Source organism: Cryptotermes secundus, unplaced genomic scaffold (assembly GCF_002891405.2).
Source record: "Cryptotermes secundus unplaced genomic scaffold, Csec_1.0 scaffold519, whole genome shotgun sequence".
Classification (NCBI taxonomy): domain Eukaryota; kingdom Metazoa; phylum Arthropoda; class Insecta; order Blattodea; family Kalotermitidae; genus Cryptotermes; species Cryptotermes secundus.
Genome location: NW_019720169.1, coordinates 38,783 through 63,379, shown reverse-complemented (window position 1 = coordinate 63,379; position 24,597 = coordinate 38,783). Strand labels below are relative to the sequence as shown.

General features: G+C 40.4%; 1 protein-coding gene across 1 annotated transcript in view; it reads left to right on the top strand.

Annotated features, from left to right (window-relative positions):
* LOC111867575 (cadherin-related tumor suppressor) overlaps nucleotides 1-24,109 on the top strand; it is a 437,136-nt gene extending 413,027 nt beyond the window's left edge. Inside the window, exons 10-17 of the mRNA XM_023857565.2 lie at nucleotides 1,639-3,227; nucleotides 5,058-5,342; nucleotides 7,537-9,006; nucleotides 10,536-12,112; nucleotides 13,205-13,521; nucleotides 15,100-15,386; nucleotides 16,803-17,100; nucleotides 18,034-24,109. Coding sequence (XP_023713333.2) covers nucleotides 1,639-3,227; nucleotides 5,058-5,342; nucleotides 7,537-9,006; nucleotides 10,536-12,112; nucleotides 13,205-13,521; nucleotides 15,100-15,386; nucleotides 16,803-17,100; nucleotides 18,034-20,036 — 7,826 coding nt within the window. The 3' untranslated portion in view covers nucleotides 20,037-24,109. The remainder of the gene's footprint in view (nucleotides 1-1,638; nucleotides 3,228-5,057; nucleotides 5,343-7,536; nucleotides 9,007-10,535; nucleotides 12,113-13,204; nucleotides 13,522-15,099; nucleotides 15,387-16,802; nucleotides 17,101-18,033) is intronic.
* Nucleotides 24,110-24,597: the final 488 nt, after the last annotated feature.

The window sequence follows — 24,597 nt, the reverse complement described above, 5'->3', positions numbered from 1 at the left end:
TGAAAATCAGTGCAACAGGACGCTAAAATACAACATTCTTAATGTTACACTTAATTCTAAAAAATGTTAAAATTGATTCATTTGTTGTCAAGTCAGTGTCTAAAAACAGACGAATGAAGTGATGTCACTAGGTGCTGTATGGTGATATGAACATGCCTAAAGCAGGAAAACCATCTCATGATTGTTTGTGATTCTGCTGAGGAACTAACACTGGGAACTGTTCCTCTAGATCAGGTGTTGCTTGATCTGTCAATGTACCTATGAAGCACAAATGTGATCAGTAAAGTAAAATCTAATTTGGAAGTTATTAGTGTATTTATTAAAAAGTAGTTACCGCTGAATTTAATTTTGATCCTTTTAACTCATTAAAATGATTCTTAGAGAGATAGGAGAGGTTGATATTGACTGGATTCATGTGGCTCAGGATAGGGACCGGTTGAGGACTCTTGCAAACAGTTCCATGAAGAGCACTGTCTTCTTGGATATAATGCTGGCTAGTCCGTTGAAAGTCAACTGACAGCAGAACCCTGCTTGCCACCTGTTTTCACACAGGTTTCTTGCCCAGCTTATTCTTCACCCTGAAGATGGAGGTGACATGTTCCTCCACAACGTCAGTTGACTTTCAGCTGTCTACACGGTGTTCTAGCCCAGAAGATGGTACTCTTCATAACCACTGCTTTGAGAATCTCAAATTCTATGATAATGAATTTTTGGGTTCCATAAAATGTTGGGAAATTTTATAGTAGCTGGGCAACTTGTATCTTCTTCCCAACAAGGACTCAGCTCCATGAAGTTAATTAGATACTCATTCAAATGAATGGGGTTCAGTTCCCAGCAGTAGCATATTTTTCCTTCCCTGCTCTATCTTGAACAATTCTGGTGCCCAAGTGACATGTTCAGTGGTTATATGGGCTCATTTTTAGGTTAAAAGCAGTCAGCGCATTAATTTTAATTGGCAGCTTCAACTAGACTTGAGATTATGATTATATGAATCTTTATTTCGATACTGGCTGCACATCTTCACCGCTAGCCACATGTGCAAAAAGAGCCAGTATAATAGATAATAAGTATGTCATTCTCATGAGTACACACTGCTGCATGAAGGCCAATAGGAGGCACGAAGACATGAGACCAATAAACTGTAGACCTCAATATTATGATATTAGGCAGAGGGAGGCAAGTGATCAGCTTCAGGGGTTTCTTTCGATCTCTGTTTGGTAATCACTGTGTAAGGGGATAGGAGATGATAAATTATGTTCTTATATGAAGAGACACAAGAAAATAACTACATGTTTGGTTCATAAATGGATTGGCTAATGAGTACACAGTAAAATGGTGACCCACTTGACACTTTTAAGACTTTCAACCCTTGCACATAATTACAAACCGGTGGGGTCCATTGAAAGATGGCTGTTATGTAAGAATGGGCTTTAGGTTAATCCATAGAGCTCAGAAGATGAAGGTACTCTGAAATATCATACTGACACTATTCTGTCAGTTATTCTAAATAACCTGATTCTAAGCAAAATATTCCTCATCTCACACAATCTGCTCTGTCACATAGAAAACCCCGAATTTCATGTCCCAGACAACCATGTTTGCTTTTAATCTTCTTACTGTCTTCTCTCTCTTTTGCAGGCCAGTTTGTATTCGGCGCCAAAGCTGTGGATGCTGATGAGGGCTCTAACAGTAGAGTGGCTTTTTCTTTGGGTGGAGAGGACTCTTCTTTGTTTTCCATAGACCGTGACACTGGCGTTGTAAAAGCTGCTCGAGAACTGTCAGGAGCAGGCGGACGTGGGCGAGAATTCCGAGTGCAGCTTCGGGCTCGTGATGGAGGCAGAGAAGCCAAGACAGCTACAGCTGAGCTCACAGTTCAACTGCGTCCTTCAGGGCTCTTCCCAAGCCTCACTGCACCTCGGGAAACCAAGTTCTCTCTTCCAGAGGATGTTGCGGCAGGGAAGGTCATCACACAACTTGGTGCATCATCCCCCAAACCACTACCAACCGGCGAGATTCGCTTTGCTATTGCTGGCGGCAATGTCGGAGATGCTTTGAGAATTGATCCAAATACTGGTGAAGTACTCGTTGCAGGTGGAGGGCTGGATTTTGAAACAGCACCTCAGTACATCGTGTGGGTTGAAGCACAGGACTCTGATGTCCCACCACTCCGTAGTGTCTTACAGCTTGTTATCAATGTGACAGATGCTAATGACAATGCCCCAGTAATGGAGAATGCCATGTACAATGCCAGTATCATTGAGGAAGAACCTCCTCCACAGAAAGTGCTACAAGTTAGGGCCACTGATGCTGATTCTGGAACTAATGGACAAGTCACATATCGTCTTGTAAATGACGAGAATGGCGCTTTTGAGATGAACTCCGAAACTGGTGAAATATACACCAATGCTCGCCTCGACAGAGAGAGTGTGTCAAGCTACCAGCTCATTGTAGAGGCCATGGATCACGGTCCTCCTCAGCTCACAGGCAGTTCTACTGTTGTGGTCACAGTCCTGGACAAGAATGACAACCCTCCACGATTTACACGGCTCTTCAGTGTCAACGTTACAGAAAATGCAGAACCAGGTGCTTTTGTGATTAAGGTTACAAGTTCTGATTTGGATATCGGAGAAAATGCAAATGCAACATATAGCTTCACTGAAAATCCTGGAGAGAAATTCTCTATCGATCCCACTACGGGTAACGTGACTGTTGCTGGCCCATTGGATAGAGAGGCACAGGATGAGTATCTTCTCAAGGTTGCAGCAGTTGACGGGGCTTGGCGTGCTGAGACACCACTAACGATTACTATCCAGGACCAAAATGACAATGCACCAGAGTTTGAGCACTCATATTATAGCTTTAATTTCCCAGAGCTTCAGCGTAGCATTGTGTTTGTGGGCCAGGTATCAGCGGCTGATAGGGACAAACAGGGTCCAAACTCTGTCATCTCATATTCACTGCAACATCCATCTGATCTGTTCACTGTTGATCCTGCGAGTGGTGAGCTGTTCTCCAAGAGATCTCTCCGGTATAAACATACAGCACTGGAGCCATCTCCAGAGAACCAGTACATCCTCACTGTGATGGCTACTGACAATGGAAAGCCACCCATGTCCTCAGAATGTTTGGTAACTGTCAATGTGGTGGATGCAAACAACAATGCTCCAAAATTTGAGCAGGCAGAATACTTCACTCCGGTTCCAGAAAGTGCTGTAGCAGGACAACAGGTAACTGCATTTAAAAATCTCATGTTACATGTATCTTAATACTTTTCATAATTTTGTGACCTTCATTACACTGACAACCCAACAACAGTGTAGGGTCAGAGACTGTATGGCAATGGTTGTTCAGATTTTGGTCTTCTAGGCTATGCAGTCTTATAGGGACAAGGGAGAGTCAGTAAATTGCTCACAAATGCCAGAAAAACAGCTGTAATGGGCATAATAGGTTTTGTGAGTATAACACTAAATGGCAGAACAGTCCAGCTTCATGACAGTCTAGGTAACAGTGTGCATGCACATGTTCAGAGGCTGGTTTCAGTAGTCAAAATGAAGACCATGCTTGAGGGGTGTACTACCAGAGAGCAGCATTCTGCTGTGCGTTTTCTGTGGGGAAAGGGCTCAGTGCAAAGGATATTCATAAAGAAAGGTTTCCTGTTTACAGTGGGAAGGGTTTGTTACATAAAGCAGTTCACAGCTGGGTTGAGAAAGGTGGCAATGTATTTTGCTGATGACAAAGAGGTTGAAACAGAGGTGCAGAAGTGGCTGAGACAACAGTTGAAAATCTTCTGTGCTGAGGGCTTCAGCACACTAGTAAAGCAGTGGGACAAATGTTGGAGGATATGTCAAGAAATAAATATTTTTTGTAGGTTCAAATATCACATGTTTTATATTTTATAACTGTTTGTGACCTGTTTACTGACACTCCATTTAAGATACCAGCATTTCAGAAGAAAGTACTGCCTCCGCTTTCAGGGTTAAAATGTGTATTGTTAGGATGTAGTTAAGTTATATATGCAAGCTGCAAAGGGGTGGTTACTGACCTCTGCAGTAAGGGAGAGGGGCTAGACCCTCGACTGGAAGGCTTAGTAGACTGAAATTACTCCCCACCCCACTATTTGGGGGTGGAGTCCAGCTGGGTCCACTTGGCACGGGGGCCACTGATTGACCTATTGTACCTGTACTGCCTGATTATGATGATGGAGAATTTGGCAGAATGAAGATTCACAGGGGAAACTGAAGTACTTGGAGAAAACCCGCCCCAGCGCCACTTTGTCCACCACAAATCCCACTTAACCAGACCCGGGATTGAACCCAGGCCACCACAGTGGGAAGCCAGCGATTAACTGCTTGAGCTTTGGCGCCGCCTTTGAAACTACTTAATCTTTGAGGAACAATATGAAATTATGTTACATTATATATTACATTATGACCACAGTGCAAAATTAAAAAGGACTGCCATGCATAGGGCTGGAATGCCTTTGTTCGTTCAATATATGGCTTAAGAACAGAAGATAATATACAAGTAATATTTCACATCATATGAAAATAGTTCTATCAGCACTGCACTAATGTATATGTATATGTAGAATGATCATTTTTATATGGGTATAGGGTGCTGTTTCTGTACTCAAGTAGAACTGAGAAACTTGACACTTATTGCTTCAAATCATGTGTCAAATAATGCATTGTTTCAGTTTTGATAAAATGTTACTAACACAGAGGGATTCTCCATTTATAGGTATTACTGAAATCCATGTTAACATTTTAGCCTTGATAGTGGAGTTAAAGAGATGTGCAGAGTGTTCATAAAGTCCCTGCCTATTTTTCTATTATGCAAATTACAAATTGATTTTATGATGGTTCCAGGCTTTTGAAATTTTCTTTCAAACTTTTTGTGATTTTGCTCTTGGATTTGAAATGATAATACTATCACATGTTTCTGTTAACTGATTATCGATTATGATCTGGAACACAAAATAAAAACTACTGTCATCTAGTAAATTGCATAGGGACTTCAAGGATATTCTGTGTATATACTTGTTGGTTCTTCTGCAGGTTATCCGGGTGACAGCAAAGGATGAGGCAGACTTTGGTGTGAATGCAGAAGTGGAGTATGTGAAAATTGGTGGCAATGGTTCTGAGCTGTTCAGTGTGGGGAAGACAACCGGCTGGGTGTCAGTGGCGGGTTCTTCCCTCGCTGGCAGGCTGCTGGAGACATACACCTTAGTTGTGAGGGCAGTAGACAAGGGTGTCCCACCCCAGAGTGATCAGGCTGTCATCACACTTGTCATAACAGGGGAGAATCGATACAGTCCCGTGTTCACAACCCTCAGCTACCAGGTGAATAATAATGATTGCTATATATGAATGTTTTTGTGATTGAAATGGCTTCTGAGAATTAGGCATGTGTTCCAGATGAGTAGAAATGCCTGGGGGAATGGCCATTACATATAAAATAAATTATTTCCATTCAGATTCCATAATTTATTTCTGTATCTATCATTATAGGGTATGATAGTTATGACATGTTCAGACACTGGAAATTGTTATGTCATATGAAGCTCTCTGATACTAAGTAGATAATGTCTTCCTCTGCAGATTTTCAGCTATGATATTACAACAACAGCAGCACCTGTAGTGCTAATATCATTTCATTTCCTTATTTTTGTGCCATAAAGGATTGTGTCTCATGTATTTTATACTCCCTTATACCTTAATATTTTGATTTATGGGACCAAACAGAATGGCTCAAGCCACTTAACTTGTATCCAGGACACCGATCATCCTGAGGTTATCTGTTTTTTCCTTGGTCCTTCCAGGTGAAAGCAAAGATATCCTCTTTTCCACAGCCTTTCCAATTCATTTTTCATTATCATTTAAACATTTAATGCTGCATAGGCTTAGTTACTAATAGTATCATTAAATAAGCTACAAATAATTGAAATGAAAATGTGTTGTGTGGTTCTGTCAGCATTATGATGCTGAAGGAATTTCACAGACAAAAATGTATGTTAAAATGCCATAGCAGAAATATGAATTACCTAGTATGGGTGTGATGTCACAATACTATTAATATTCCTGGTTAGGAATCAGTACAAGTTTGTGTACACATAGCACACAGATAATTTTTAGGAATGGATTTCTGTGCTTGACAGAGTATAGATATATAGGTTGCCTAGTTTCCAAATGATGGGATATTATGGTTTAAACGAGGAACTGAGAGCAAAACTCTACTGACTTTACTGGAGTTTCAGTTGAACAATGGTAAATTCCTACCAGACTGCATGGCATCACATCCCACAAGATGATGCTCCTCATACCCACTGCTGGGAGAACCTCAGATTTCACAACAGTAATATACTTGTGCAGTGTCTCTATGACGCTTAATAATTTATAAACCAGAAGTTTGGAAAATGATTTAAAATAACCCATCACATCTGTCTGCATGAATTACAAGATTACTTTCGCCAAACTACAGTCAGGCAGGTTAGTTCGGCACTAACGTACTTGACTTGTATTCAGTATATACTGAGTTTGATTCTCGTGTAGTGCACAGACTAGCCTGACTGAAGGTTCCCACAGTTCTTCCGGCCAAACACGAAAAAGGAAATGTATTTACTCTCTTGGCCTTTCTAGGTCTTCATAAATAACACTGATGTCTCATTTGATGTGAAATAATGCTTGCAGCTCATACATACTTATTAAATGACAAATCAAGTTATTGCTGTGCTTAATTAATTGAGCACAATACCATGAATATGTACGGGGGACTGGAGATATAGCTCTGTCATTCTTGACCTTGGCACTAGATGGAGGTGCGTAGTCAGTTTCATGCCCCTGCCATTTTACCCCTGAGTAAGAGCACCTGGTGTCCATTGTATAGGAGGCTGTCTGAGCCCCAGAGCTGGTCAGGATGGTGTGAAGAAGAGAAATATCTTGCCCTTGCCAGGAATCAGACCTCAGCTATCTAGCCCATGGCTATTCGACTGAGTGGTGATTTGTTAAATAGATGATGAATTACTAGAATTACTGGGTTTGGACTTTGTACTTCTTCCAGTATTCTACAAACTAGAAAACACCATTTTTCAGAAACTATATCTGTTTCCTTCCTCAGGTGAAGGGGGGAAGACTACCTATCCCTTTACCTGAGGATGGAAACAGATCCTTTTTCTGAAACGTTGCATTTTCTGGTTTCTAGAATACCGGATGATGGACAAAGTCCAAAAACCTGATAATTCTGAGTGTTATACAGCAGAATCTAGATGATGAAGTAGCTTATTGGGTAACATTTTTCGGAGCTGCATACGTCAGTTGAAATTAATACATCATAAAATACATTAGAAATTATTTGATCCCTTGTTAACATAACTGTTGGCCACGTTTTCATTAAATTCTCCATTTGTTACCAAATTTTATCAAAATACACCGTTCTTTTTTTTATATCATAATAATTTCATGGGGGGGATTTTATCTCTATAAACTTCCCATCACATGAAATAGACGTGCGTAATTTACATTTCTTTTGTTTCTTCAGGTAATTGTTCCAGAAAATGAACCGCTTGGAGCCACTATCGTTACCATGACTGCTGCAGATGGTGATGAAGGGCCAAATGGCATCGTGCGATATTCAATCTCAAGTGGCAACGAAAGAGAAGAATTCCATGTGGAGCCTGCCACCGGTGCCATCACTATTCACCAACCATTGGACTATGATACAGTTCCAGAATATCGCCTCAACATCACTGCTTCTGACTTAGGCTTTGAACCACGTCATGCAATAGCTATGCTCACCATCACCCTCACAGATATTAATGACAATGCCCCTGTTTTCAACCAAACATCATATGAGGCATTCTTACCAGAAAATTCTCCACCACACTCAACAGTTTATCGTGTACAAGCACATGATATTGATTCAGCCAAAAATGCTATAATTCAGTACTCCATTGTAGGTGGAAGTGGTAAAGATGTCTTTACAATCGAGCCAAAAACAGGTGCGATCTTGTCCAAGACGAGTTTTGATTATGAAGAGCAAAATGTGTACATTGTTGATATATTGGCTGCCAATCCAGATTCACCCATGTATGGCTCAACGAAGGTTGTTGTTCACATCACTGGAAAGAATGAGTTCTATCCAAGATTCATGCAGCCAGTTTTCCATTTTGACGTATCTGAGTCTGCTGAGGTTGGCACCAGTGTCGGTATGATTCAAGCTACAGATCAAGATGCCGGATATGATGGTGTAGTGTTTTACTTATTTGTTGGTTCCAGCAATGATCGTGGCTTCAGCATAGGAGCAGAAACAGGCGTGATCAAGGTATCACGAAGATTGGACAGAGAAACTCAAAATCGCGTAGTGCTGACCGTGATGGCAAAGAATGCTGGTGGTATAAGGGGTAACGATACAGATGAGGCCCAGGTAATAGTGTCAATTCAGGATGGGAATGATCCTCCAGAGTTTCAGGAAGCTGTGTATGATGCTGTGGTGTCTGAAGGTGCTTCACCAGGCACCAAAGTCATCACTGTGAAAGCAGTTGATAAGGATGTAAGACCACAGAACAACCAGTTTTCATATTCTATCATTGGTGGAAACCAGGGACATGTATTCAAAGTTGATCCAGCAACTGGTGATGTTGAAACCACTCTGCAACTAGACAGAGAGACTGTTCCTGCATACACTCTGACCCTGGGAGCTATTGACACAGGTTCGCCACCACAGACTGGGACAACTACTGTCAGAATTGCTGTGCAGGATATTAATGACAATGGCCCTTTGTTTGATCCACCTGAAGTGATAGGTTATGTGACAGAAAATGAACCGCCCAACACCAGTGTAATGACTTTGAGTGCAACAGACCCTGATCTGCCACCAAATGGGGCACCTTTCACATACCAGCTTGTTGGAGGGCGCCAGAAAGACTTGGTGATTGTGGAGAAGCAAAGTGGTGTTATCAAGACAACAAGAAGTATTGATCGAGAAACAACGCCCAGGCTTGACATACTGGTAAGTGTGCAAATGGGTCTGCTATTTTCTTATTGCTTCAGGTTTTTTAAATTACTTGTAGCTGCTTTTGAATCAGATTTGTCATCTTCCATTCTGCTGGGATTCGTTTCTACTAAGATTAGAAACATAGTTCTTGTAAGCAATAAATCAGAAATGACAAGTGTGCGAGAAAGGCTTTCCCTTCATTGAAATTTATGTGCTTGCAAAAAATAACTGCTTCAAAGGAGTCAGATCTGTAAAAGTATATGACTGTTACAAAATGTTTCACAGTGGCTAATCATAAGTCCTGTCATAGAAGAATTTCTCTCTTTTGAATAATTTATGGAAATAGCAACTCAGATGATTACCTGCACATAATGTGTCATGTTTTGACATACATCATTATCTTGAATGTATCTTCTTATTACCAGTTTCTGGTCAATGATAGAACTCTTATTGCTTTTAAGAAGAATTTTCTTCCTGTGTATAAGGAATGTTAGCATAGTATTAATGTCAGCATACACTCAATGGAATGTGTAATTATGTTTGTGGTACTGATGTATGTTGTACAACAGGAAATCATTACCAAATCACCAAGACAGCATGACAAAATGCTGATCTCTCCTCTGCATCTCTTGTGCTGGTGTTAATGATGTGTGATAGCATGATTCATAATGAAGCACATTGACACATTTACTTTAACCTTATTCTCATATGTCACAAATCCAAAGTTCAGAGTTTTATTAGTGTCCACTGGTCTCTACATCTCATGGCCAGAAGATACCCTGAACTAATATTTTCAAGCTTGTTTTAAATTATCACAAATAACAATTGTGATGTAGAACATTTTGAGTTTTGGTTTATATAATGAAACTTTTTAAATTGCGTGTGTTATGTCACAATTGACCGCCTCTGTGGTCTAGTGGTCAGAGTTCCTGGCTACAGATCCAGAGGTCTTGGTTCGATTCCTGGTGCCACCAGATTTTCTGAGAAGTAGTGGGTCTGGAACAGGTTCTATTCAATCTTATGAAGATAATTGAGGAGCTATTTCAAGGAAGTATTGACTCCAGTCTAGAAAACCGAAATTAACAGCCATGGGGATTTGTTGCGCTGACCACAAGACACCCTCTATCCCCTAAAGTTGGCACTAACTTCGCCGACAAGCAGTGGTCGCTCAATCGGTATAGTTTGCTTGCAGACTGAAACCATGGAGTTTGTTTTGTTTTATGTGTTATGTCACGTCAGACTGGAATGATTAGTGAACGATTAATTTTGATGGTATGTCTTAGGAAGTGGTCATGGCTTATTTTAAGATACTGCCACAGCTTTTGCCTAGGTACCAAAGAATATCACAAACAGAATAGTTAGCCTCCAGTTCAACATTCAACTTGAGGTCTCCCAAATAACCACTAAAGCAAGTATCTTTAAAAAGTATTATATAAATTTATAGATTAATTTTCAGCAAAGATATTATCATGGTAATAATGCTCTTTGTAATGATATTACATTTGTGAGTAACTGACACTGAATTATACTATTCGTTATTTCAGGTTGAAGTAGAGGACAGTGGCGAACCTCGCATGAAGTCACAGCATCCTGTCACCATCTTGGTGATGGACCAGAATGACAGCCCTTCCACACCTCGAGCCGTCCGTGTCCTAGTCCACACTTTCAACGATGCGTTTCCAATAGGGAAGATAGCTGACGTTCATCCAAATGATGCCGATACTTCGGGTGAATACCACTGCAAGATTCTGTCTAGTACTCCACCGCCTAGAGGCATCCTCACAATCCCGTCTGGTTGTGACCTTCACACTTCCAAGGTTACACCAGGATCTGGACATTCCCTGAGCATATCTGGGAATGATGGGAGGCATCCAGATGTGGTCTCTACTGTAACTGTAGAGTTTATTTCCTTTGACAACTCTACAGTTGAACACAGTGTGACTCTTCGATTGGAGAATATAACTGCTTCTAAGTTCCTGACCCATTTCTACAAGGGCCTTCTTGATGTGCTCAAATCTACATTTGGGCCTGGTGATACTGTATATTTGTACAGCCTACATGAAGCTGACAGTGGGCTGGAGTTATCAGTAGCTGCACAGAGTCCTAAAGGCTATCGTAGTAAGGCTCAGCTGTTGGAAATGCTTGGTAAGAAAAGAGCCACTATGCAGCATCTTCTTCAGTCTGCTGCCATCACTGTTGGTTTCACGCCGTGCCAGAAACTGACCTGTGAGAATGGAGGTCAGTGTAGTGATGGGATTCTTGTGCATAGTGAGACCAGAATCACTGACAGCCAGACAGTTGTGTTCACATCTCCCATGGTGAGCCATGACTTCATGTGCCGCTGTACAGATGGATTTGTGGGGAAACGGTGTGACAGAAGGCAAGACCCATGCTCTCCAAATCCTTGTAGAGCTAATGGAACTTGTAGACGCCAAGGATTTGATTTCCAATGTGTTTGTCCACCTCTTCGGGAAGGAAAACTTTGTGAGCTGGAACGTGGTGATGTTTGTGATGGGAACCCATGCTTGAATGGTGGTTCTTGCCGCGAGAGTCCTGATGGCTCGAGCTTCTTCTGTCTCTGCCGGCCTGGATACCGAGGGAACCAGTGCGAAGCTTCAGCTGATTCCTGCAGACCAAACCCATGTCTGCATGGTGGTTTGTGCATCAGCTTGAAACCAGGATACCGTTGCAGCTGCCCTGAAGCCAGATATGGCCGTCACTGTGAAAGGTCAACTTTTGGATTCAATGAACTTTCATTTATGACCTTCCCATCCCTGGATGCTGGTACAAATGACATTTCTGTGGTGTTCGCAACAACGAAGCTGGATGCATTGCTGGTGTACAACTTCGGAGCTCAGACAGGTGGGAGGTCAGACTTCGTGGCCCTTGAGCTTGTTGCTGGCCATGCAGTGTTCTCATATGGTGCAGCTCGCACTGCAATCACTTCTGTGATGGTGAACGGCGGCTCGTTGGCTGATGGTGAGTGGCATAAGGTGACTGCAACCCGCAATGGACGTGTTGTGTCGCTGAGTGTGGCATCCTGCACAGAGCACGGAGATGTCTGCAAGGAGTGTCGGCCTGGGGATGCTTCATGCTATGCTGATGATGTTGGACCAGCAGGGTGAGTGAATTCTGAAACAAGAATTTATTTAGATACAAATGTAATGATCATTGAAAATTCATTGCAAAGAATCTCTTCATTTCTTACATTACTAATTGCTATTCATTGGTGTCTTTTGAGGTAATCTGCTTTGTCAATATGGAATTGATGCCTGGAGTTTTAGAAACTGTCTCTGTCTTCATCCTTAGGGACTGATGTGATGAGTGTTCTGTTTGCATGCTATATTACTACACAAAGCTACCACTGCCCATCCAGGGCCTCACGGGAGAACAATGAATGAACTCTGATGGTCAGTGATGTCCTATCCCAGCAGGGACAGCATGGAGGAACATTTGGTTGTTCAGTTGAGTTCATGTTGCTAGTCACTGGTCTTTCTTTTCAATGTTTCCTAAGTTCTCTCATATGTTCTATTATGTTCACGACCAGGTACCGTGAATGATTTATTGGGATTGTCATATCTCTGTTAAAGTTATGGGGGTGCAGCCAGATCTCAATGGGCCTCCATAACTGACTGGTCCATGCAGCTTGTCACTCTTATATTATTGTGTCTTTGAAGAACTGAATAAGCTTGAGTGACACATGGTACTGATAGGAACGACAGGCTACATGGACTGCATACTTAAGGAATCCATTGAGATTAACCTTCACCCTGATAACTTTAGCAGAAATATAAGCTGTCCCTTAAGCCAATCATAGTATCTAGCCATGAACATAATATGCAAATAATAGAGATTAAGTAACATTGTAAGAAAGGACTGATGACTAGTCACATGAATTCAGATGACTGACAAGACTGTTCCACACTGGCTCCATGTAAACCAGTAATAATAACAGATAATACTATGACTAACGTAAATATTCTTCAGCATGATGCATCAGTCCTATATACATGACTGCAGGTTAAGCAGTTCCCTACCTGTTTTAGAACCTGACGGTTCAGTAACACATTCACAAGTGACTTCAGTATGTAGATAATGATTGTTGCAGCTCATCAGGTGACAGATTTTGATTTCAGTTTCAACTAGAAATATTTTCCTTTTTGACGAGTTGTTTATTGTCCATGCTTTACAGATATATTAATATTTCTTGCAGGACACTCAATTTCAACAACCAGCCAATGTGGGTTGGAGGTCTTGCCTCTGCAGATGCGATCCTTGAGCGACCTGGGCAGGTTCACTCTGATGACTTAGTGGGCTGTGTGCATAGTGTCTCAGTGAATGGAAGAGCTTTGAATTTGAGCAATCCTCTACGTTCCCGGGAAGTCGACCCAACCTGTGGTAGATCCACTGGTCGCAGTCCATGCTCTGCACCTGAGAACACAGTGCTAGAAATAGCTCCATGTGGGCCCATGGGTTCCTGTCTGGACCGCTGGAAAACCGTTGCTTGTGTCTGCCCCAGTATTGGGCCACGTAAGTAAACAGGTGGAGGGTTAACTTAACTACCTAATGTCCATGCAACAGGAACAGGTAATCAGGTTTTGAAAGTGAAAGGAATGGAATATCTGTAAACTCCACATGAGGGCAGATTCAAGCAGGTGGAGAGTGAAAAATGTTACATAACAAAGATATATGTAATTCATATGGTTCACCTAATATTATTACAGGAGTAAAACCTGAAACATTCCAATGGTGTTGGGGAAACCGAAATTTGTGCAAAATTATAATCTAAGAAATTGGCTACTTAGAAGATCAAGAAAGCACTGGAAGAATTATAACAAATTGTTCAGTTGGAGATGCGCTGGTGTGTTGTGAATTAAATTGAACTGTATCAGGATTCTGTTTGGTGGTCAGCTTTGATATTAGTGTCTTCTGTTGGTATACTGTGGTCAGGAAAAGAATGGACACATTTCATTCATTCATTATTAGAGGGGTTGGGTTTCCCCATGCACTTAGACCAGTTATTGGTCCATTGTGCGTCCCCCTTTAATTTCTGCTGTCCCCATACCCTACCGGTACTGGTGCTTTGCTATCAGCCCCACTTTGCCAGCGAGGTCGGCCCTCTTCTGGCACGTGGTACCTGATGCTTCAGTCCCACTTTGCCAGCGAGGTCAGTCCTCTTCTGGCATGTGGTAGCTGATGCTTCCCCCATCTACCAGAGGCATTGGAAACTACTTGGGTGGGAAACTTTTTGCCTAATTTAGCTCAGAGATCTCCTAGAGACATGAGGATCTTTTACGTGCCGTAAATCAACGACACGGGACACACGGCTTAAAGTCCCTCCCGGAGGACTTGTTCCTTGAATTTTTCCACCCTTAAAAATTCCACGACCTCCGCCGGGTTTGAACCTGTGGACCCTGAGTCATGAGGTGGGAACGTTACCCCTAGACTACGGAGGCCGCTAAGAATGGACACGGTGGTTGATTAATTCAGCCACCTGCTCCCCAGTGCTGCCTACATTGGTCATTCCACCTCTATAAACATAAGTAAAAAACCAAGAACACAAAGACAGTAGTTACAATACAGTTTAATATATGTCATAACTACTGTTGTACTGTTTACATTAATTTAAATTCAAAGATATGTTTTATGGAACTATTTTTTTAATCATGTTTTGGCCATATATGGCCATCATCATGGTTGTCCAATAAGAGGATACTTCACATTAATTTGACAACAATTATTTAGATGTTGTTCACAGAACCATGCTTAAAATACTACTAACAGTAAAATTAGAATAATTTAAGAAGACAATAAAGTGTAAATGTAGATTGATTCATGTTTCATGTGGAATAATACAGGAAGACAAAAGAGTGTAAGAACAGTATCATATACATCTCCTGTGGCTCCTGTTAGACTAATAACTGACAACTGATGAAAGTGGAGAGGGCGCATGAAAGGAAGTATCTGCTAGAGAGATGGATGAGAAGGAATCTGCATTAATTCTTTCCATAGAGAATTAAGTTTAATTAGCTGAGTGTAGTAGAGCAAGTGTATATGGACCTTAATATATTATTCAGCCAGTGTAGTAATAAATCTTTATGCTTCCAGGATCCAATGGACGCCTTGTGGCACCTGATTGTCGTGAATCTCTCCAGCCTATAAGCCTTGCAGAAGGAGCATTTCTTGAGTATCGAGTTTCAGACAAACATCGACGTATGCAGTTATTAGAGTCAATTTATCAGGGATCTACATTATGGAGAGAAGTTCTGCCAGGGAAATCCAAGAACACTCAGAGTTCACCACCTGCTAAGAGTCTCAGTATTATGTTCAGGACAGTGCAAGCTGATGGATTGCTTGTCTATACTGCCACTAATAATGACTTCACATCTTTAGAGGTATCCATATTTTGATTTAGTGTTCACAAATGTGTCTTTAGCACATATTTTCCATCATTTAATTTCTGTATACTGAAGCACAGAATGATCTGAGTTCTTCAACACTACTTTTTCTTGCTACTTTAGCTGAATTAACATGTACCTCTAGTACATCAATTAATGTGCCTAAGTCCATCTACTCTATAAACCAAGCTATGTCATATCTTGTGTGCATCAGTTAATGTACTTAAGTCCCTCTACTCTATAAACCAAGCTATGTCATATCTTGTGTGCATCAGTTAATGTACTTAAGTCCCTCTACTCTATAAACCAAGCTGTCATATCTTGTGTGGGTGACTTCATGGACAGAAAGTCCTGTATATGTTTCGATTTCCCACCACCATATGAATATTGGAAATATCTTGAAAATGAAATCTAGTAACATTCTAATGTGACATGATGATCGGTGTCACTAACTGGCAATGACACGCCTTTCTTCCCATAGTAGAGGGTAGTCAAGTCAAGAAATTCGCTGTAATTTATGCAATCTCAAGATTCTTAACCATTTTTCAGGAACTCACCATTCATCCCTATCCTGAGCCAGATGAACCCATTACCCACCCTCTTAGCCTGTTTCTTCTGAAGATACATTTTAATACTACCCTCATATCTATGCATAGGACTTCTGAGTGTTTTCTTTCCTTCATATTATGAGACCCAGATTCTGGGTGTTTTTCTCATTGCACATGTGTATTCTACATGCCCCACTGATTTCAGCTTCCTTCAGTTGGTCACCCTGGTAATATTTGGTTAAGAGTAAAAATTATGAAGCTCCTCATTCAGCTTTCTCAGCTTCCTATCTCTTGCTCCACATCTTGTTCTGTGCTTTCAGTCTGTGATTTTCCCTTAATGTGAAAGATCAAGTTTCACAGGCAATTAAAAAAGCATGTAACATTATAGTTTATATTAAACCGGGACATAAGAGAATACTGCATTGTAGGCTTGTAATAGGTAATTTTATTTGACCGTTTTTCTAAAACAAAGTCTGGAAGGAAGGTCCAGTTTATTTACTAGAGTATCATTTTAACATTTTTAATGCTTTATTGCCATGACTTCAGTAGTAATAAATACCAACTAAAACATTTTTTTCATAAAGCATAAAAAATAATAATTTTGCTTGTTTCATTTCATTTGTGATATTGTATTTTTCCGTGATTTTCTTGTGAAGTAATGCAGATTGCTGTTAAGAGTAATATAAATTTTATTTAACTGACAATTTTGAGATAGCTTATATGCTTATGAGGTACAAATATCCACAGTTTATTCCACTGAACCATAATGGTAAGTATTAGTAACTATGTTAGTCCCATTTTAGTTATCAAGTACAGTACACAGATTCAAACACATGAGGAGTAACTCTGAATAACTTTGCTGCAGCTTCGAGGTGGAAAGTTGGTGTACGTGTCACGACTGGGGGCCACACGGACACCAGTCAATATGACTGTGACACCACCATCTGACAAAACTAACAGTGGTGGATTGGCTGATGGGAATTGGCACAATGTAACTCTAACTTCTCACAACCGTGGGCTCCGACTTCTACTTGATGGTGTTCGAGTTGGAGATGAACTGGATCTAGCTGGAGTACACGACTTCCTAGATCCGTACCTCACTGTTGTCTTCTTAGGAGGGATAAAGAGGGAACTATTTACTATCCAGGATTCAGCTCCAGTCTGTAAGTGTACACATCCATGAAACTGTCAGGACAAGGGATGAAAGTCTTCTTTGTTTCTTATTTTATTAGCTTCAAAATACATAATATAAATGTTCATGTTAACATGGCAATACATTTTCATAAAAATATTTATACTGGCAGGTGAGAGGAGACTTGGAATGCATAATATTCTGTTTTAATAAATTATTCATTTGAGATTTCACTGGACCCACTCAGCAATCATAATTAACACCATGCCATTGAATCCGTCTTTAGAATCATTGTGTTTTTCAACTTTTTCTCATTTGATGCTCTAAAGAATACTAAGAGAACAGTGTTTCAGAAACTGGATCTGTTTCCATCATAAGGGGGTGGGGAGAAACTACTTTATTGGGTCCCTTAGAAAGAGCTATCCCCAATCACTGGAGGTGAGGTTAGAGGTTAGCTCTTTCTAGTGGACCCAACAGAGTAGGGGTCTCCTCCCCTGACCTGAGGACAGTAACAGATCCAGTTTTTGAAACATTGTATTCTTCAGTATTTTCTGGAATGTCAGTTGGTGGACAAAGTCCAAAAACACAGTGATTCCAAGTGTTTTATGCCATCGTCAGAAACTTTAGGAATCCACCTTCTTGTGAAGTTCAGAGCTGATTAACTGTTAAGAAATCCCCAGCATTTATGGAACCCAAAATTTCATTACCATGTTCACAAAAGCCTACCACTGCTTCCTATCCTGAGTCTGTTGAAACCAGTTCCCACCTTCTGATCCTATTTATGTAAGACCAATTTTATTAGTATCCTCATATCAGTACCTAGGTCTTCCTAATAGTCTCTTTCCTTCAAGTGTTCATACCAAAACATTGGATACAATTCAGCAATCCTAATTTAGTAAATATGTACATGAAAATAGAACGATATCATGCACTGCTAATATCAAAACACATCTCTATGTTTCAGTATTTGAAGGCTGCATTGCCAACTTCAGCATTAACGATGAAGTACAGCCATTCAATGGGTCTGGCAGTATCCTGTCAGAGGTACTGCAGTATGGAAAGATCAGCACAGGCTGTTCTGGCTCTGTGGGAGGTGTGAGCGCTGCTGCAGCCCCGGATCCTCTCAGCATAGGGATCACTCTTGTCATCGTATTCTTTGTCATCCTCCTGGTTGCCATACTTGTCAGTTTTGTTGTCTTCCGACTGCGACGACAGAAGAAAGAGAAAGGCGATGGTCCAGGGGGTAGTCCAGGTGCTGCAAAACAGAATGGAAATATGACTCTAGTAGCCGGTGGCGGTGTTAATGTTTCTAATGGTGGGGGTGATTCTCGTGAAGGTCCACCTAGTTTCCTGTCAGAGACCAGTGATGTTCTGAGGGGTGGCCATCATCTTGTTGCACCAGAGCTGATATCTAAGAAATACAAAGAACGAGAAATTGTTGGTACGGAAATGAGGCCTCAGAGACCTGATATAATAGAAAGGGAAGTTGTAAGCAAGTCCCTACCACAGCACCCCCCTCTCCCACCTCCTGGCACTGCGTCACAGAGTCAAGGACAGCCTCACCACCCACATGAGCAGACCCAACCTTCTAGTGGAGGTGTAGACTTAGAGGTACCAGAACATTATGACCTGGAGAATGCAAGTTCCATAGCACCCTCTGACATAGACATTGTATACCATTATAAGGGTTACCGTGAAGGGGGCAACGTTAGGAAGTATAAAGCTACACCGCCTCATCTACCACCCAGTGCTGGAGGTAGTGGTGGTGGGGGTGGTGGAGGAGGTCCAGTGGCAAGTTACCATCACAAGCACCAAGCATCGGCACAGCAACAGCAGCATCGGCACTCGCCACATCACTTCCCACCAGGAACACGGTCAGTTGTACCACCACCTCCAGCCTCCAGGGTAGATTCTCCACCAAGTACTGGTGCTGGAGGCAGCTCTAGTGGAGGTGGGAAACTGCTTCAGAGCACTCCCTTAGCACGCCTCAGCCCCAGCTCAGAGCTGTCAGCTCAGCAGACTCCAAGGATCCTGACACTGCAGGATATCAGTGGGAAGCCACTGCAGTCAGCCCTTCTGGCCACCACATCATCTTCTGGTGGGAAGGATGCCAGCGAGAGGAGCCTCAATAGCCCAGTCATGAGCCAGCTGAGTGGGCAGAGCTCAGCGGCAAGTCGTAAGGCAGGCCCTGGTGGAGGTGTCGGTGCTGGTGATGGGGGATCTGGCGGGGCAGTGGGACTCACTGCAGAGGAGATAGAGCGACTCAATTCCCGGCCACGAACATCCAGCCTTGTCAGTACCTTGGATGCTGTTTCCAGCTCCAGCGAAGCTCCACGTGGACGAAGGTTACTGGAATCAGGGGCTGGACCTCCGCCGCCAGTTGTCCATCATCTCAACCACCTGCACCATACTGCTGCAAGTGCAGATCCACTTCTGGAGAACCACAGCTCAACCACAACAGATGAGAGTGGAAATGACTCTTTTACCTGCTCTGAGTTCGAGTACGATAACAACACAAACTCGGAGAACACAAGTAATGCCAAACGTGGCGAAGCCATGTTTGGTGCCTCAGGGAAACTGCCTCTAACAGAGGCAGACAATGAAGAGAGACGGGGTGCAGAGAGTGGGGGTGCAACTGGAAGTGGAAGCAAACCTCCCATACCACCTGTACCTACATCCTATGACGGTTTTGATTCCTCATTCCGTGGCTCCCTAAGCACCCTTGTCGCATCGGATGACGACCTCTCAACGCATATGGGAGCACCAATCTACAGGCCCCACAATGGTTCTCCATCGGCAGGAGCAGCCATTGGTTGGGATTATGTCTTAAATTGGGGGCCCAATTTTGAAAGTCTTGTGGGTGTCTTCAAGGACATTGCAGAGCTTCCAGACTCAGTGAACAGCCGTGTGGCTGCATCTCTAAGACTTCCAAGCAGTGCTCCCAAACCATCAGAAGAATATGTGTGACAAAAGACACACCATTAGGTGAATGGACGTCAGATCTGTTTATGTTATTGCTTTCTTCTCATCCTTAGGGAACATAATAAATGTAGGAATTTCTTCAAACATTGAATTTCTTTTTATATGATCAGTTCAAAAACATGAAGTTATTTCCTATCATGAATATTTGAAGATACATGACAGACAAACGTACTTAGGAAAGAACTGTTTTGAAGAATTTGGTAAGAAAATTTTTTCCTTAAATTATTTGTTTGGTCTTTATACTTACAACTCACGGTTGATGAAGTACTATGCTCTTTTATAAGCCATGAAAGCTAGAATTGGAATACAGCATTTGGATGAGCAGATCTCATGCCCAGTCTCATGTTTACAAATTCTTGCCAATCTGTTAATGATGCACCAAAGTCTTCCACTACTTTTATCTATGTCAAGAAATAAATTCAAAGTGAACAGAAACTCACATTGTATTATACGTGAAGTCGTTGCAGATGTTTTGTGAAGTGCCCAGTATGTGTTTGTTATGTGTGATTGTGCTCACAGACCTGAGGAGTGTGTCAAGATGCATCTGTCTTCAGAATTCAAGAAGGTGGTAAAGAATTTATGCAACGATTTTTTGAGTGGAGCTTTACACTTGCTTAAGTATCTGCAACTTGATCATTAAACTTTTAGTTATTGCAGATCTTATAAAATTGTGGAGTATGCTTTAAGTCACTAATACCGTCATCTTACATTAAGTGGCATACCATTCACAAGTGGTAGAACAATGGCAACTGTTTCAAAACCGGTGGAATTGGCAGACAGCATCCAAAACTATTTCCATGATTTTGTATGCTGTGTACCAAAATGCCTTCCAAAGAGATACTGTGACAAGTGAAGGAAACAAACAGTTTTGGAATGCAAAGACATATTTACCTAATAATAAGTTGTCAACTTTGAAACTAATGAAATCCTGTTGACTATGAGCCATTGGGCTGTAACCACACTGAGCTTTATCTTCTAGACATAATATTATCAGAGTATAGGTTACTTATCTATGAATGCTGTTACTGAGGATTGCAAAGGGATATAATCTTACCTGCATGACAGCCACATCTTCCATTCAGGAACTTTATTAAGAATAAATGACTGTGATTGGTTACACTATATTAAAAATATATCCAGTGAAAACCATTGTGAAACGTAATTGCTTGCAGTGGGTTTGTACTGCTCACAGCAGTGTCTGTGAAGAGTGCAGTCTCCTGGGGTGTAATGCCTTGTGTTCTGGTAGAAGTTTGAGAAGAACATACTGCAATGAGGAAGCATGGTGTCACTGTATTTGCTTGCATGGCTTACTCTTTGACTCTGAAGATTGAGGCAGTATGTTCCTCCAAAACATCAATAATCTTCTACCAGACTGCATGGTGTGTCATCCCAGCAGATAGTACTCTTCAGAATTTTATAGATTGACAGTGCACTAAGTGAGGTGTCCCTGTACTCTGTTTTACTGTTTTGCTTTCCGGTTGTCATCATATGTAGAGATTTGGAAGCATTCAGATTGTAACGGTATAGATTTGACTTGCAGATTTAGAAATGTATGTTATACTTGTATTATATATGAGAGTATATTATATTATTTTAATGGTACACTGTTTTGCACAAATTTACTGTTTGACATACAGGAAAATATTTTAAATCTTTTGAACAGATAATACAACAAATCATTCAGTTAAGATAAAAATATTGCTACTTTTATATAATATGTTTTCAAATATGTTTTTAAAATTCAGATAAATTTAAAGTGTAACTTGTATGATTTAATAAATGGTTTTCTATCTTACTCAGACCCTATGTCTACCTAAGACATGTCTTAGCACAGGGGATTATCAGATGCCAAGATCTCTGTTCATGAAGCCCAGGGTTGTTGGTTTCACCCTATCATCACTGGGTCACTTCATGAAACACCTGTGTGTGTGTGGCTGGCCCATCACAACCAATACATGCCTTCTGGGTAATATAAACAGCCTATTGGAGAATATTTTTAAACTACTGTAAACACAATGGAAAACTAAGTTCTCAACATTTACTGTCTATAAGATAGAGCTCAGTGCATTCAGTTAAACACTCTGAGTACTTAATCATCCGTAAAGACTATTTATCAGGGATTTATGTGTCGTGCTAACATAATGTAAATGAGCCATTCATAAGAGCCTTTCTGTATTAAAATGCCTTAATACCTCTACATACATTTTAGTACATTTTGTATCTATTTTCTCATCAAAGTCAGAAATTATGTAACCATTTAAATACACATTTTCTTCTGCTGGTATAAAGATTACTCTTCAAGAGAAAATCCTTCTCATTACATCACTATATAAAACAGTGTGGTTATTTCCCACATTCCAAGAGCTTTAATTAATGCCAACTGAATTGGCTTGTGTAAGAACATTAAATCATTACATTCTTCTTAGCTTCTGGTTATCCTTGTTAAGAGTTAAATTGTACAGTACTACGTTCTCATAGTAAGTGCTTCAAGTTTTAGAAGCTACCTGTCATACATTTTTCTAGTTAAAAACATTTAATTCTGCTATGCATCACCAAAAGAACTATACAGAAATTGTCAGTAGCATAGCTTAGTGAGGTATGGGAGTGAAATAAATAGTAATTTTGAAAGTCCAGTGATGAACTTTGTATTTTTTTTTCAGTTCCAATGTATTTCACATATTGTTAAAAATTATTTGCATTTGGCACCATATGGAAAACAAGTTGTCATGATATGCCCTGTATTAAAATTACCGTGAGACAATGCAAGGTCTAAACTAATAGCTAAACAAATTCTATAATGGGAAAAATTCCCATATTATTCAGACACTGTAGATAGTCAACTAAACACTTCAAATTTTTAGTTAAAGGATATTGTTAGCAGTTACTTATAAACATAAAAGGTATCTTTGCAGAAATATTACTAGTAGACTATTCTTTTAGTATACTGTTCAGGCTCAGTAAACATGTTAGCTTCAGTAATCCTGTATGTACAAATAACTCTTAGTTTTACAATTCTGGCAAAGAAATTCTGTTCTGTCTTTTAGGCTGAATATTCATTAAATTTATTAACATTATTAAAATTCAGTTAAAGTATGTTATCCGTGTCTTGTAATATAGAAAAAATATCCCAACATTATGAGCTAGGCTCATTTTAGTCACTTTGGCCAGAAGGGAACAAAGGAAGGTTCACAATATCTTGTGTCATGCATAAAATTCAGTGATGAACTTCTAGAGATGCGAAGCTCTTCTGGAGAAAACACTCTAAAGAACTATGATTTTTCAATATACTGGGAAAAAAATATTTTTGAGATAACATGAACAGAATAAATAGGAAATAATATAATCTCATTTTAGTTACCAGGCTTTTAAAATTATATTCCAGTATAAACTATGTTGATTCTGACTTTTGCTTTCACTGTGAACTCTTCTTTTTGTCAGCCTTCAGCTTCCAATAACATTACCTATAAGGGTATAAAAGCACCCTTTCCACAAAGGATTCCATTCTGATGTTGCTGAATAAAACTGAAGAGAAAAAAATAAATCAGCTGCTTAGCATAAGGCAGCACTCTTTGATAGCTTCTTTCTTTTGTCTTTACCCCCAGTCCTCAAATTGCTATGCTGCTGAAAGTCATTCATGAGGTTACAATTTCAAATAGAATCCACGTAATGGATTTGTATATCTGTCTTTTCTTTTCACTTCTGTTTAAAGAGTTTATAAGACTATATGCTCAATTATTTGCCACATAGCTTTGGTACAAATTAACAGAGTATTTGTTGCCATATTATAATGATGCTGTCTTGTTCATAAGAATGTGCTGGCAATGAAACCGACATCTTGTACATATAATTTGTATAATTTTTTTAAACTGACATTATTTTTATGTACTGTATGCATGCATGATTTTTTTATAGAATGTGCATATAATGTGAAAATGGAAGTATAAGGTTTCAATGTTGTTTTTAGCCATAAGCGGTAGTGCCAAATTTATATTCCAATTTTGTACATAAATGTATTAGACATACGGACTTTGTAATAATAATATTATCATGAAACATCATTTTTTATTTATTTCCTCATGTTCACCCTCTATTTTAAATTGTGTTTCGCACAAGAACTGCCCTGTTATTGTAGTCAGCTGAAGGGAATAAACCACTTCAAAGACCTGAACTGATAGGAGGATAATATGAAGATTATCCTTAAAGGAATATAACATGAGGGTATGGATTGATTCGGGATAGTGACTAATGGCAAATTGTTGCATAGAGGATAATATGCCCCTGAGTTACATAAAAGGTGAAGATGGAAGTTTTGTGAGTAGATGATTGATTATTAATTTGTCTAAAAGGATTTTATTCCTAGTAATTAAACATAATACAGAGAATTCACTGGAAATTATGTCAAACGATATAATGATATAAATTCCGTCCCAAGTGCAAACAATATATTATGTGAAGAAAGCAGTCTTCTGGGATTTGGCACCGTGTATATGTGGTGTTAACCGACGTTTCGGAGGAACGTATCGCCCCCATCTTCAGGGTAGAAGAA